At 46.7% G+C, this 13886-nt stretch overlaps 1 protein-coding gene across 1 annotated transcript; it reads left to right on the top strand.

Annotated features, from left to right (window-relative positions):
• Positions 1 to 1312: 1312 nt before the first annotated feature.
• On the top strand, positions 1313 to 2251 carry LOC103730828 (olfactory receptor 6B2). The gene has a single exon (XM_008829131.1). The coding sequence runs from the start codon at positions 1313 to 1315 to the stop codon at positions 2249 to 2251; it is 939 nt and encodes a 312-aa protein (XP_008827353.1).
• The last annotated feature ends 11635 nt before the right edge of the window (positions 2252 to 13886 follow it).

Raw genomic sequence — 13886 nt, 5'->3', positions numbered from 1 at the left:
TCATCACGAAATCGGCTTAAAGGAGGTGTGGGCTGGATGGTGTATGCTGAAGAAATCAATCCTCAGCCCTGTATCACACATGAGTAGTATATGACAGAAAACTGCTGTGTTACTTTGGGGTAACCCGCATCTGTGAGCTAGTGTGTATCTGCTGTGCCCCAGCTGCATGCCCAGGATCCATAGTTGAAGAGGCTGCAAACCCCTAACCTTCCCTTTCCGCCTACTGCATTTCTAGAAACCTGAACATCTTCAACTGAGACTCTCTCTTCCTCTTCCTAATTTAGTTTTGGGTCAGCATGCTCGCTCAGTCAGCAGGTCCCTAGGCCAATGCTCTCACACATGCAGGGAGGGGGGTGCACAGTCCCCTCTAAACTCATGCTTCTGGGGTGAGGGGTCAGCCCTGTCAGTGTTCACGCCTATGGGGTGAGGTGTGCCTATCTGGTTTCTCCCTGTTCTCTTTCTCCATGGTAAAGGTCTGTGTCATGACATGACAGCAGACCAAGCACCAGCTTTGCCACTTCTGAATTAATGGAAAGGAAATAAAATAACCATCATCATGGATGCCATGATTAAGTTAAAGATGGAGGTGCTGAGGTGGATGCTGGTGGTGGCTAGAGAACCCAAGCTATGCCCTTCCTTGAAAATAAAACCCAAACCTGTCAAGAGAACAAAGAAACCCATTCTAGACCCAGCTGCTCTGGGAACGGACCATTCAGACTCTTCCTATGGCCTTGCATTAGTTCCTCGCTGTGACAAAAGACCCTGACCAAAGCAACTTGTAGAAGGAAGAGTTCATTTGGCTTGTGGCTCCAGAAAGCTAAGGGTCCATCATGGTGAGAAGCATGGCACAGACGCACTGGAGCAAAAGGAAGAATGAGCGCTCACATCTTCAAGCAGCACAAGAAACAGAGAGAGTAAGCTCAAAGTGGGATGAGGCCATGAACTCTTAAAGTCTTGCTTCCTCCTTCTAGAACATTCCTTCCAAAGGTTCCATGATCCTCCTCAAACAGCACTACCATCATTGGCGAAGTATTCAAAACACATGGAGCCTGTGAGGACGTTTCTCATTTAAACCATCACGAGCCTGAACATCTATCCTTAGCACTTCTTCTCCTCCTCCTGTCTTCATTCTTATACCCAAAACCACGGACACAGAACTTCTCAATTTCAGACCTGGCAGGTAAATGGATTCCTTTCCCCTGTGGCCTGTAAGAACCAAAGGTCCCACTATTGAGCTGAGTTCACCTGCTGCCTCCCCATCAGAATCCTTGGCCCACCCTGTTCTCTGTTGATCTTTTGCAGGTGCAGAAGGATGAGGGGGGAGAATGGCTCCAAGGTCAGCACGTTCATCCTGCTGGGCTTCCCCACAGCCCCTGGGCTGCAGTACGTGCTCTTCCTCCTCTTCCTGCTTGCCTACCTCATTGTGCTGGTGGAGAACATGGCTATCATCCTCACTGTCTGGAACAGTGCCTACCTCCACAGGCCCATGTACTACTTCCTGGGCTCCTTGTCTTTCCTAGAGATATGGTACGTGTCAGACATCATCCCCAAGATGCTGGATGGCTTCCTCCTGCAGAGGAAACGTATCTCCTTTGTCGGGTGTATGACTCAGCTCTACTTCTTCAGCTCCCTGGTGTGCACCGAGTGTGTCCTCCTGGCCTCCATGGCCTATGACCGCTATGTGGCCATCTGTCACCCCCTGCGCTACCAAGTCATCATGACCACTGGGCTGTGTGTCCAGCTCGTGGCCTTCTCGTTTGCAAGTGGCTTCACAATCTCTGTGATCAAGGTCTACTTCATCTCCAGTGCCACCTTCTGCAGCTCCAATGTCCTGAATCACTTCTTCTGTGATGTCTCCCCTATCCTCAAGCTGGCCTGCACAGACTTCTCTACTGCAGAGCTGGTAGACTTCATCCTGGCCTTCATCATCCTGGTGTTCCCACTCCTGGCCACCATTCTCTCCTATGGACACATCACCCTGGCTGTGCTGCGCATCCCATCAGCCACAGGTCGATGGAGGGCCTTCTCCACCTGTGCCTCCCACCTCACTGTGGTCACCTTCTTCTACATGGCCATGATCTTTATGTATGTGCGCCCACAGGCCATTGATTCCCGGAGCTCCAACAAGCTCATCTCTGCTGTGTACACTGTCCTCACACCCGTGATGAACCCCTTGATCTACTGTTTGAGGAACAAAGAGTTTAAGGATGCTGCGAGAAGGACACTGGGTTTGGGTCCCACTCTACAGTAGACATTAATTGTTCTCAAATGTAATTCATATATATATGAATACATATGATATATATATCACCTAATTCTCTTCAAAATGTTTAATGAAACTTAACAAGCCTACAGAACTACCCACAGTAATATGCCTTCACCAGGACACACTTTCTGAAAGGACTAAACTCAGGGAACCAGCTCCTAGATAAGCAGCAGTTAGTGTCCACCCACAGGCACCCTCACTGACAGGAGAACCACCATGCTCACTTCTAATGCCTGATAAGTGTGTTGACTTATAAACATGTCTCAGTGTTTTGAGGGTTTATGAATGTAATCATAAAGCACTTACACTTTCATGTTCTGCTCCTTTACTTCTACATGACCTTTGGGCGTATCCATGTCTTTGCATGTAGTAATGGTTCATATGTTCTGGTTGCTCTGTACCATGCACAGGTGTATCAACATGCAGTTGTGCATTTTGCTGTTGGCTGACTGCGTTATGGACACTATCTAGGATGCGTATTACTGCTGTATGATTCTGGCTAGTGTTTTATTAAGATCCATGAAGTTTGATGAGCTACCAAGAACTGTACCTAGAGACCTGTGTAGGTTGTATGTACCTACAATTATGGCCAGGATGGGTAGAAACTGCAAAACCATTTTCCAAACCGGATGTGCCAATCTGACACCCACTAGCCCTCCAGGAGAATCAGCGGTTCCGTCTCCTGCCACACCTGGTGTTATGTGTAAGTTTCAGTTCAGCCTTTCTTCTGCGCTTTACATGGATCTCACTGGGACTTAAAGCTGCATTCTCCAAATGCAAATGGTGTTCTGTGGGTTTTCAAACCGTCTCACTGTGCGGTTGGGTGTGACCTCTCTGTCAACTTCCCATGCCTTCAGTCTGTTTTCAATGAGGAGTCTCTTTCACACATGGGGGTTCTTACAGAATCTGGATCCAAACCCTCTGATGCAAAACTCTTTTTCCAGTTGGTGAGCTGTTCTGTCCTAATGGCGTCTTATGATGGAGACGTTCTTTTTAAATATCCAGTGTGTACATTTATTCCTTTCGTAGTTATTTTCCATTTAAGAAAGAGTTGCCTTGTCCACGTTCATGAAGATGTGCTGTAACATTTTAGAAGCTTTATATTTTAACATATGCATTTGCAATCCATCTGAAATTGACTATGTTACCAGATCCTCTGTTTTTGTCAGATCGCTCTCTGACAGGTATGGCACAGGGAGAGAGGCCAGGACCAGCCTATGTTCCTCTCTTAGGGACTGAGAGGGATGGTGAGTGTCAGCAACTCAAAAACCACACCGAGTCGGGAGTCTTGTCGAGGCAGGAACTCACTTTATTGCATCAGGCATTACCTTATATAGTTTAAACAAAAAGGGGTGTGGAAAAGGAAGGGCAAAGGTGTATGTCATCTGGTGCAATGGCTGTGAGCCACTGGGAATTGGCCATGCCAGCTGTAATTGGGGAGAGGCAGTCTGAGGTCGGGCCCTGCTGAGTCACCTCCACGAGGAAGTGACCAGCCAGAGACAGGTCGCCAAACTTTAGTCAGGCTCAGGAAGTTACAATAGGCCTTGTCATAAGTTATGCTACCATTATGAGGGTCCCAGAGACCCAACATATTCCCCTTTTTACTTTTGTTGTAATGGCGAAGAAACACAACTCCTGTCTTAGGTTGTCTCCCCTGTGGAGATCTTACCCGTCACTGGGTGTTATGAATCTCATCCGCCAAGGTGCCTCTCCATGCCCTGTCTTAGGTTGCCTCTCCTCAGATACTGAAGTTGCCCGTCCTCGGGTAATCATGATTATTTTTCATCGCCCCTGTCTTAGGTTCATCAGCCTGGGAGGGTCTTACCCATCATTGGCTACATGGAGGGCAGGGAATGGGCAATTGTATGAAGATGGTCAATCATGGGACCTTGGCTCCTGACTAGCGAACCTGTGATAATAAACCTCGACTTGATGTAATTTGATTGCTTCTATTCTCTGATGAAGAAACCCCATGAACTTATTGAATATACAGGGTCCGAAAATAAGGACAAAGAGAAGGGGGGCAAATAGAGGGAGGAGGTAGGGTAAAAAGCCATGTAAACCGGTCCAGAAGTGTAAGAAGGGGGCTAAGTAGAAGGAGGAGGTAGGGTAAAAAGCCATGTAAACCGGTCCAGAGTGCGTTTTCTTGAAATTCCCGCCTCCATTTTTCTAAATCCTCTTGGTGCTTTTTAATCCTATTATGGATGATCCCAGATCTATTGGCATAAAAGCAGCACTTTTCAGGGCTTTCCATATCGGGCCTCCAGTTCTAAATCTTCTTGGAGTTTTTAATCTTATCTTGGACGATCCCAGATCTATTGGCATAAAAGCAGCACTTTTCAGGGCTTTCCATATCAGGCCTCCAGTCGCCTCGCTGCAGCATTGGGGTCTCCAAATCCTTGATCACTGGGCAGGATGGGAATCAGAAATGTCAGGAGTAACAGCATCCACATCCTTTATTGTCCCTGAGGGAGAAACAGGGAACCATCCTCAGGGGTGAAACACTCCCTGGACGGGTTATCATCATGGTCCCCTTGTTGGGGCAAATATTTAATATCCCTCACTGGCACCCAGAGGGGTCTCTTTTCATTTTGAGGGAATACACACCCATACCCTCTTCCCACTGTAAGGAGTGGGTCTGGTCCTCTCCATGCTCCAGTGAGCGGGTCTCTCCATTTGACCAGAATGGAGCTGTAGCTGGTAGATGAGGACCAATGTTTTTGGAAGGGGGACAAATACTTGTCTTCTTTGGAAAAATTTAGAATATTTAAGGTAAATAAGGCCTTTTTTAGTTGATCATGTGGAGGCAGGGACTCCCCCTTTTGTTTTTGTAATTGGATTTTTAGGGTTTGATTGGCTCTCTCCACAATGGCTTGTCCCCTAGGGTTATAAGGAATGCACATGGAGTGTGAAATCTTCCATGTTTGAAGGAACTCTGAGAAGGGCTTGCTTATAAAGCATGGGCCATTATCTGTTTTAATTTGATCATGTAGTCCAAGGGTGGAGAAACATTGAAGCGTATGGCTGATTGCATGTTTGGCCTTTTCCCCGGAGTGTGCTGTCACCCAGCAGGCACGCGAGAAGGAATCAACTGACAGGAAGATATACTTAAGTTTTCCAAAAGGGGCATAGTGAGTGACATCAATCTGCCAAAGGTTGTTAGGCCAAAGGCCTCTAGGGCTGGTACCCGAATTTTAAAGAGGGGGGACCTGAAGAAAAGGTTGGCAAGATCAGCAGGTGCGTATAATTTTCTTTAGGTCTTTGACTGCCACGTGGGGATATTTATGTCTAAGCCCTCTCCAACTAACATGGGTCAATTGATGAAATTGGGTAGCCTCAGAGACTGTGTGACACTGATGTGAAGAGGCCAATTGATCAGCTATTTTATTTCCTTCTGTCAGAAATCCAGGCAAATTTTGGTGGCCTCTAAGATGATAGAGGTATATTGGATTTACCCTAAGTTTAAGGCATTGATAAGGGTCTGTAGCCCCTCCTGGTGACTAGTCCAAAGTGCAGCCACCATTATTCTAGACTGATGAGACGCGGTTCCCACGCTCTCCATGCTCCAGTGAGCGGGTCTCTCCACTTGACCAGAATGGAGCTGTAGCTGGTAGATGAGGACCAATGTTTTTGGAAGGGGGACAAATACTTGTCTTCTTTGGAAAAATTTAGAATATTTAAGGTAAATAAGGCCTTTTTTAGTTGATCATGTGGAGGCAGGGACTCACCCTTTTGTTTTTGGGAGACTCAGTAGGGCCTTCATCTAGCTTTCCCCAAGCCATAACGCCGATGGCCCAAACCTGATCCTGATAGGGAGGAGGAATGGCTGCCTGTTGGGCCCCAGTAGCAAACTGATCAGCTGTGCCAGAGAGCATGCCATAAGTAATGGGTATGGGAGGCTGGGCCCTTTGGTTCTCTTCTCCACGCATGTGACATTCTTCACTGAAATAGGCCAGCCACTTAACCCGGGAGCACTGCTTTAACTAAATCTTTCCAGTCCCGTGGCACACACGCCTGATGGGCAAGTCCCTCAAGAATAGTTTCTGCCCAGGGAGAATTGGGACCATCTTCGGCCATGACCTTCTTTAACTCTTTAAGGTCCTGAGCCTGCCATGGATACCATGCAAGAGGGAGCCCAGAACAGATTGGTCTGAGAGTCTGCCTGGGTGGGGCCCTTGCAGGGCCAATGGGCACTCCCAAACAGGTCGAGGGAGGCATATGGGGCTCAGGATGGTCCGGTGGATCTGTATGGCCTGAGGGCCTAGGATCCGGCTTTGGGCTTGGTTGCATCTCGCGGACCGATCAGGGGCCTTGGCCGGGGCCCCCACCACTTTTGATTTCGGAGGATGAGGGGGGAAGCAGCCTTTTAAGGCTGACACTGTGGGGAGCTCTCCCAGAGGGGGGATCTCCCCTTTTTCCACCTGGGCCCATCTGATCAACTTTTCAACTCTCTCCCAAGTATCCCAATCAAAGAGATTGCTCTCCGGAAGCCAGGGTGCAATCTTTAGCAAACATCCCCATGCCTGGAGAGCTTGGCTATCTGAGAAGTCAAGGTCCCTGCTTTTGAGCAAGACCCTGAAGAAATCTAAAGAGGGGTCAGGCTTAGAACTGGACTTCCCCATAATTTATGGGGGTACACTCACCCACAGACCAATTGGCCCATCAGCGAACTTCGTGATAGGCAGCGCCTCACATGGGGCACCAATCTGTCAGATCGCTCTCCGACAGGTACGGTACAGGGAGAGAAGCCAGGACCAGCCTGGGTTCCTCTCTTAGGGGCTGAGTGGGATGGTGAGTGTCGGAGACTCAAAAACCACACCGAGTCGGGAGTCTTATCGAGGCAGCGTCAGGCATTACCTTATATAGTTTAAACAAAAAGGGGTGTGGAAAAGGGAAGGGCAAAGGTGTATGTCATCTGGCGCAATGGCTGTGAGCCACTGGGAACTGGCCATGCCAGCTGTGATTGGGGAGAGGCAGTCTGAGGTCGGGCCCTGCTGAGTCACCTCCGTGAGGAAGTGACCAGCCAGAGACAGGTCACCATACTTTAGTCAGGCTCAGGAAGTTACATTAGGCCTCGTCATAAGTTATGCCACAATTATGAGGGTCCTGGAGACCCAACAAGTTTTCTATCAGGATCTTCACTTGATCTCGTGCCCCCCCATTGTGTGAAATGTCGCACTTTTCCCTAAGTCACGCCACCTTTCCATGAGCCAGATGACCAAGTCCACACAGATCTTGAGCTTAGACTCTTGGCAGCTCCTCTTTTCTACCTGTGTCTTCCTGCTCCAGTAACACGGGGCTGTCCCCGTTGTGGCCTTTTCATGTACCATGACATCCATTAGCATCCCTGATCCATGTCTTTCCAATCAAGGTTGCTTTGTTGTTCTTACCTCTTCCTGAAAGAGGTAAGTGATCCATTTTAGAATCTGCTTGGCAATGCCAACGTAAAGAAAACCTTGCTGGACTTCAGGAGATGCTGTTTTGAATCTACAGATTTTTTTAGATAAATGTTATCTTTGCAGTTTTGAGATTTTTAATCTTAAAGTGAGGCTCTTCTCACTCTTTGATTACAATTTTAATTTCTCAATATTACTTTGTGTTTTAATTAGTAGTCATTCATATCTTTCCAACACTTGATTTCCTGAAAGAAAATTCCAACACAAGTAGTATCTCTTAAATTCAAAATTTTTAATCTCTGTTCTTTTACTGTTACGTCAAACTTTCTTTTGGGAATAATTATATATTTACAGGAATTTGCAAAGAAATATAAAGGATAGTTCTGTGTACCCCTTGCCTGGTCTTCCCAGTGGCATCTCGTCTTGCATGACTGAGGTATGAGTTTAGTAACAGAAAACTCAGTTTGGTAAACCTGAAGTACATGTTCAGGTTCTACCAGATACACAGACAATGATGGATGATACAGTGTGTTTTATTATGATGTGGACATCAAAATAACCAAGCTACACAGCATTTCCATTACCAATAAACATTAAGGCTTGCAGCCACCAGTGGTTAAGAGCACTGGTTACTCTTGCAGAGGACCTGGGTTTGATTCCCAGCACCTCCATGGCAGCTAACAACTGTCTGTAACGTCTGCAATTCCTCTTCTGACCACTGAGGGCATTGCACAGCATGGGTGCACTTAAACACACAGAGGCAAAACACTCATACACATAAAATTAAAATAATAAATAAAATATTTTTTAAACTTGAAGCCACATGCCTTTTGCAGCCTCTACTCATTCTGTATCTCTGTGATTTAATTTCAAGCTGTAATATATACGCAATCATGACACTGTGTTGACCTTGGATATCAACTCTCACTCCATATGATTTCCTTCCTATCCATCTAAGTTACTATGCATCTATGGTCTGTCTGTTTTTATCACTGAGTTGTATTCTACAGTATGGATGGGCCACAGTTTGTTGAATAGTGCACTTATTGGAGGATAGGTGGATGATTTACAGTCTTTAGTGGCTGGGAATGGAGGTGCCGCAAACATTAACATACACATTTCCCAGTGAATCTGAGTTTCATTTCTCTGGATAAGTACTCAAGAGTACTACTGCTGGTTGAGTGGTGAACTCTGTTTTAGTTCGAAGGAAACTACCATATCCTTTACGAGAATGGTTGTGGGACTCTTACTTTCCTCCAGTCCTATACACTGGCATCTCTACATGCTTTCCAACACTGCATATTATCATTATTTTATTTTAGCATTTCTAATATTTCTTGTAATAATGCCCATCACGTGTTTAATGTCCCTAGTGACTAATGAGGTTGAACATGTTGTCGTGCTTATTTGTCTGCTGTACCAACTTCAGTGTGTTTGCCGTTTTCTAACTGGGTTCCTTGTCTACTTGGGGGTGTTCTCTGTATATTCTAGACACAGGTCTATTGTCAAATATGTGGTTTGTCAACATAATCTCCATCTGTGGCTTGTCTCTTCATCCTCGTAAGAAGGTCTCTCACAGAGCAGGTGTTTCTGGTTTTGATGGGGTGTAGTTAACCTGTAAAGGTTTATGTGTTGTGCTAAAACAGCAAGCCCAAGAATTCTGCCTTTAGTCCTTGGCTCAACATGTTTTCCCTATTTTTTTCCCAAAACTTTTATAGTTTTACATTTAAACATATCATCCATTATGAGATTTCTGTTTTTAGGTGTTAAGTTTATCGAAGGTACATTTCCTCTCCCCCACGGTTGGTCATCTCTCGCACTGCCCGTCACTGAAGGTCAATTGCACCACTGTCAAAACGGCTAAGGATATTTGTGCTGGTTCATTTCTGGACGCTCTGGGCTATGCAATGATCCATGTTCTGTGAACACTGTGGCCTTTAACACTACCCCATACTCTTTTATTATCAATATGTAATAAACCTTCTTAGTGGAAGAGTAATTCCTCTAACTTTATTCTTTTTAAATTCATTTTATATAATCTAGAATCTTTACATTTCCACAATTAAATAAAGCTTGTCTATGCTTATTTAAAAATTCTTGCTGAGGTTTTGATATAAACCCCATTAAGCCTATAGATTAGTTTGAGAAGAATTAATATTACATGTTTCCAATCCATGATAGATGAGTATCTCCATTTCTTGGAGTCTTTTGTGTTTTATTATATCAGTATTTTGTGTGTTGCAGCAGACAGGTCTTGGGCATGTTTTCCTATATTTTTAAATATTTATATTTTATGTACATGAATGTTTTGCCTACATGTAAGTGTACCTCACGTGTGTGATGCCTGCAGAGGACAGAAGGGAGTTTCAGATCACCTAGAATTGGAGTTAAAGACTTGTTAGCTGCCAGATGGGTGCTGAGAACCAAACCTGGGCCCTCTGCAAGAACCACCAGCGCTCTTAGCTGCTGAGCCATCTCTCCAGCTCCACTTTGTCCTACGTTTAAATGAAGTGTTACATTGTGTTTGAGTAAGCACAAATGGTATTCCATCTTCTAGTTCAGCCTCTACTTACATGCTGTTAGTATGTGGAATACTATGTAATTTTGTGTGTTTTCTTATGTTGTACAACCGTGCTGAACCCATTTTTTCATTATAGGAGTTTTCTGTAATCTCTTTGGGTTTTTTTTTAAAGAAAAATTCTATCACTACAAATAGTTTTACTTCTTACACGTATTTCATGTGTATCTTTCTTCATTGCAGGGGTTAGACGCTCAGGTGTTCTGTTGGGTAACAGGTGAGTGCGCAGTCCTTCTCCGTTCACGGCTAGCTTCAGGGCTCTGTGGACTTGCTTCACAAGGATAAAGCAGCGGCCCTGTATCTTAGTTAGAACAGATGTGTTTTATTATGAACCAATGTTGAGTTTTGTCAGATGCTTTCCCCGTATCGGACAATCGTATCACTGGACCTCCTAATTCTGTGTTGATAAAGTGGATTACATTGATTGAGTTTCAAACATCAGATTGGCTTCATATCCTCTGACTAAATCACATTTGCTTGTGGTGTATTACTCATTTTATATATGTTTTTGGATTCAAATTGCTAACATTTTCTCGCGGATTCTCCTAAGTTCATGAGAGGTGTTGATCTATAGTGGTCTTTAACTTTCATACTGCCTTTGACAGTTTGGGCGTTATGATGCCCATTCCCTCTTCTCCTGCTTTCTGGAGGAGAGTATACATTTGCTATTATACAGGTAAAACTCAGTGAAATTCCACAGTAACACATGTATCTAGGAATCTCTTTTGTGTCAGGTGATTCTTAAATTAAAAATTCAATGTCTTCAGTATAGAACTGCTCAGGTTGTCAACAAATTGATAAAAGGCTTAGGCACGATTTTCTTTTTAATGACTAAAATGTATTACACAGGTTTACATAGGCCATTTTCATGGGGCTGTGTGATGTGCTTCGGACATTCCTGCACACCTCACTGTCCTCCTCTTCACCTCTTCCACCTCCCCTCACTTCCTTTGCTTCCCAGCTCCACATCTTTTATGCATATCTGTAAAGGCTAGGACCCTCTCTTACGAGAAAAGATACTTGTCTTTCTGACTTAATCCCTTAACACGATCATCTCCAGCTTCATCCATGTTCCTGCAAACAACATAACTTCATGATTCTTAAACAAAAGTCTGTTGTGTATGTACCACATTTTCTTCATTGTTGCTGGACACTTAGCTTGGTTCTATCACTTCCTGTTTAGGTGAGCAGTGCTGCAATAAACATTAAGGCGCAAGTATCTGAGTGGCACGCTGACTTGGAGCCTTTCAGGTAAGTACCTAAGTGTGGTACAGCTGGCCATATAGTGCACTTGAGGACTCTCCATCCTGCTGTCCATCCAGGCTGGTAGTCTGCATCATTACTAGCAGCGCATATATAGTCTCTTGCTCCTCGTTTTGACGACTGCCATTCTGACTATGGTGAAACACAATCTCAGTGTGCTTTCTGTTGCGCTGCTCTGATCACTAATATGATTAACATCTTCATATGCTTATTGGCCCTTAGTATTTCATCATTTGAGAGTTGTCTGCTCATTTCGTCATCCATTTATTGACTGAGCTGCTTGGTGTTTATCGAGTTCTTTGTGTACTCTGGCTGTTAATCCTGTCAGATGTACAGTGAGCTAAGGTTTCTTCCATTTTCAGTTTATCATTTCACTCAATGAACTGTTTCTCTTGCTATGCAGGTTTCAGTTTAACGAAATCCTGGTTGTTTCCTCTGCTTCTTCACTTTCTGGTGTATACTGTGTACTGCTATATCCTCTGAACGGATGTGGAGTTCCTCCAACAGCTCCAGACAGCCCCAACCCCCTGAAAAGGATCAGCTGGGAGTTCCACTAGAAACAAGCAACCAGGGAAAATAAAACAGGTGGCAATGCTTCCCAAGTCCTTCTGTTGAAGCTTTATTATCTTGAGATTAAGGTCAGGCAAAATGAGCCCCAAACCGAAAATCATAGACCACTGTCACCTGCAAATATAGATGAAGCGGCCCTTTTAAAAAGTTGAAATAGAACTCCTTAAAATGTGTGTGTGTGTGTGTGCGTGTGTGTGTAAAATCAAATGGGGTGGAAGGGATGCAAGGCTGGTTCAGTATTCAAAAGTCAATATTCAAAAATATTTAACAGCTCACAATAAAATCTCTCAGGAAACCAGGTTCAAGGAATGGAGGAACTGGTTTCAACTGGTAAGCAGCACCATTAATTAGACCCCTAGCTAAGGACATACGGGGCTTTTCTTAGACCATCATTAAAAACTGTTGGACACACACGCCTTGTCTTAGGAGATAAGGACAGTGTGCTTCCTTGGGGTGAAATAGGACTAAGCTTGCAGCCCTGGAGGGGAGCTGTGCAGGGATGGGTCAGGGAGTTAGAGAAGGGCGAAGAGGATGCCCGTCCCATTCTGTGTCCTGGGAAGAACGCTGGGCTTTCTAGAAACGCAGACATGCAAGTAAGACCTCAGTCACAGACCTAGAAGGTGAGCACTCAGGCCGGGTGCTTCATGGCTGTCTTCTCATATCGCGTGTGCCAGACATGTTCCCAGAACTCTGCAGTGCCCTCCTGATGTGTCAGGAGCTCACATGCTACCCAATCAGGATGGGCCCGGCCTGGCCTCCTGAGACAGGATGTAGGACAGCAGTGCTCCCAGTGTGGCCCAAGCCCATTCCATGTGCACCCCACATCTGGTTACACAGACGTCAGTCCTCCCAGGATCTGAAGCCTGACTACGTGTGCAGGGCTGGGAATGTGCATTCCCCAACCAGACACTGGCAGTCAGAGAAGATATGCTGGGCAGCCGGGGGTTTGCACCAGCACCCACTGCCACCAACTCTGCAGCACTGAGAAACCGGAACATCACCGGTTAGGGAGGACGAAGACACCAACGAGAGAACAACCCAGCGGGGAAGATGAGCACCGACCGCAAAGGAAGGGGAAACCTGGGTCTGCTAGCACGGTCTGTCCTGCTCAGAGAACGGCTCTAAGGGCTCCGGGACCCCCACACCGCTGGGCTGTGCTTCCGGCACTGGGGACCTCCCCTCCAGCGCGGCTCCACAGCCCCAGAGGGCCGGAGGTGTGAGGGGGCGGCTGTGATGGACGGCTGTGAGGGGCGGCTGTGAGGGACGCCTGTGAGGGCGGCTGTGATGGACGGCTGTGAGGGGCGGCTGTGAGGGGGGCTGTGAGGGGCGGCTGTGAGGGGCGGCTGTGATGGACGGCTGTGAGGGGCGGCTGTGAGGGGGGCTGTGGGGGGCGGCTGTGAGGGGCGGCTGTGATGGACGGCTGTGAGGGGCGGCTGTGAGGGGGGCTGTGGGGGGCGGCTGTGAGGGGCGGCTGTGATGGACGGCTGTGAGGGGCGGCTGTGAGGGGGGCTGTGGGGGGCGGCTGTGAGGGGCGGCTGTGATGGACGGCTGTGAGGGGCGGCTGTGAGGGGCGGCTGTGAGGGGGCAGGGGACGTCGCGGCGGTGATGGTCCTGGGGCTCTCCATATGGCACGGCTAGAGCTAGGAACCAGGCGGGAGCTGGGGATCCCCACCGAACGCGGCGCCTGGAGGGTCCTCTTCTCAGAACCTGGGCGGGGGTCGAGTCACAGGTTCCCCTCACCCCTCAGGGAGTGGCGAGCTCTCCTAGGAGTCCCCAGGCTCTTTCCAACGCCCTCTTCAGCACCAAGCTCTTT

Source organism: Nannospalax galili, unplaced genomic scaffold (genome assembly GCF_000622305.1).
Source record: "Nannospalax galili isolate Female #2095 unplaced genomic scaffold, S.galili_v1.0 scaffold453, whole genome shotgun sequence".
NCBI lineage: Eukaryota > Metazoa > Chordata > Mammalia > Rodentia > Spalacidae > Nannospalax > Nannospalax galili.
The sequence above is the reverse complement of the archived record's forward strand: the minus strand, read 5'-3'. Positions and strand labels throughout refer to the sequence as shown.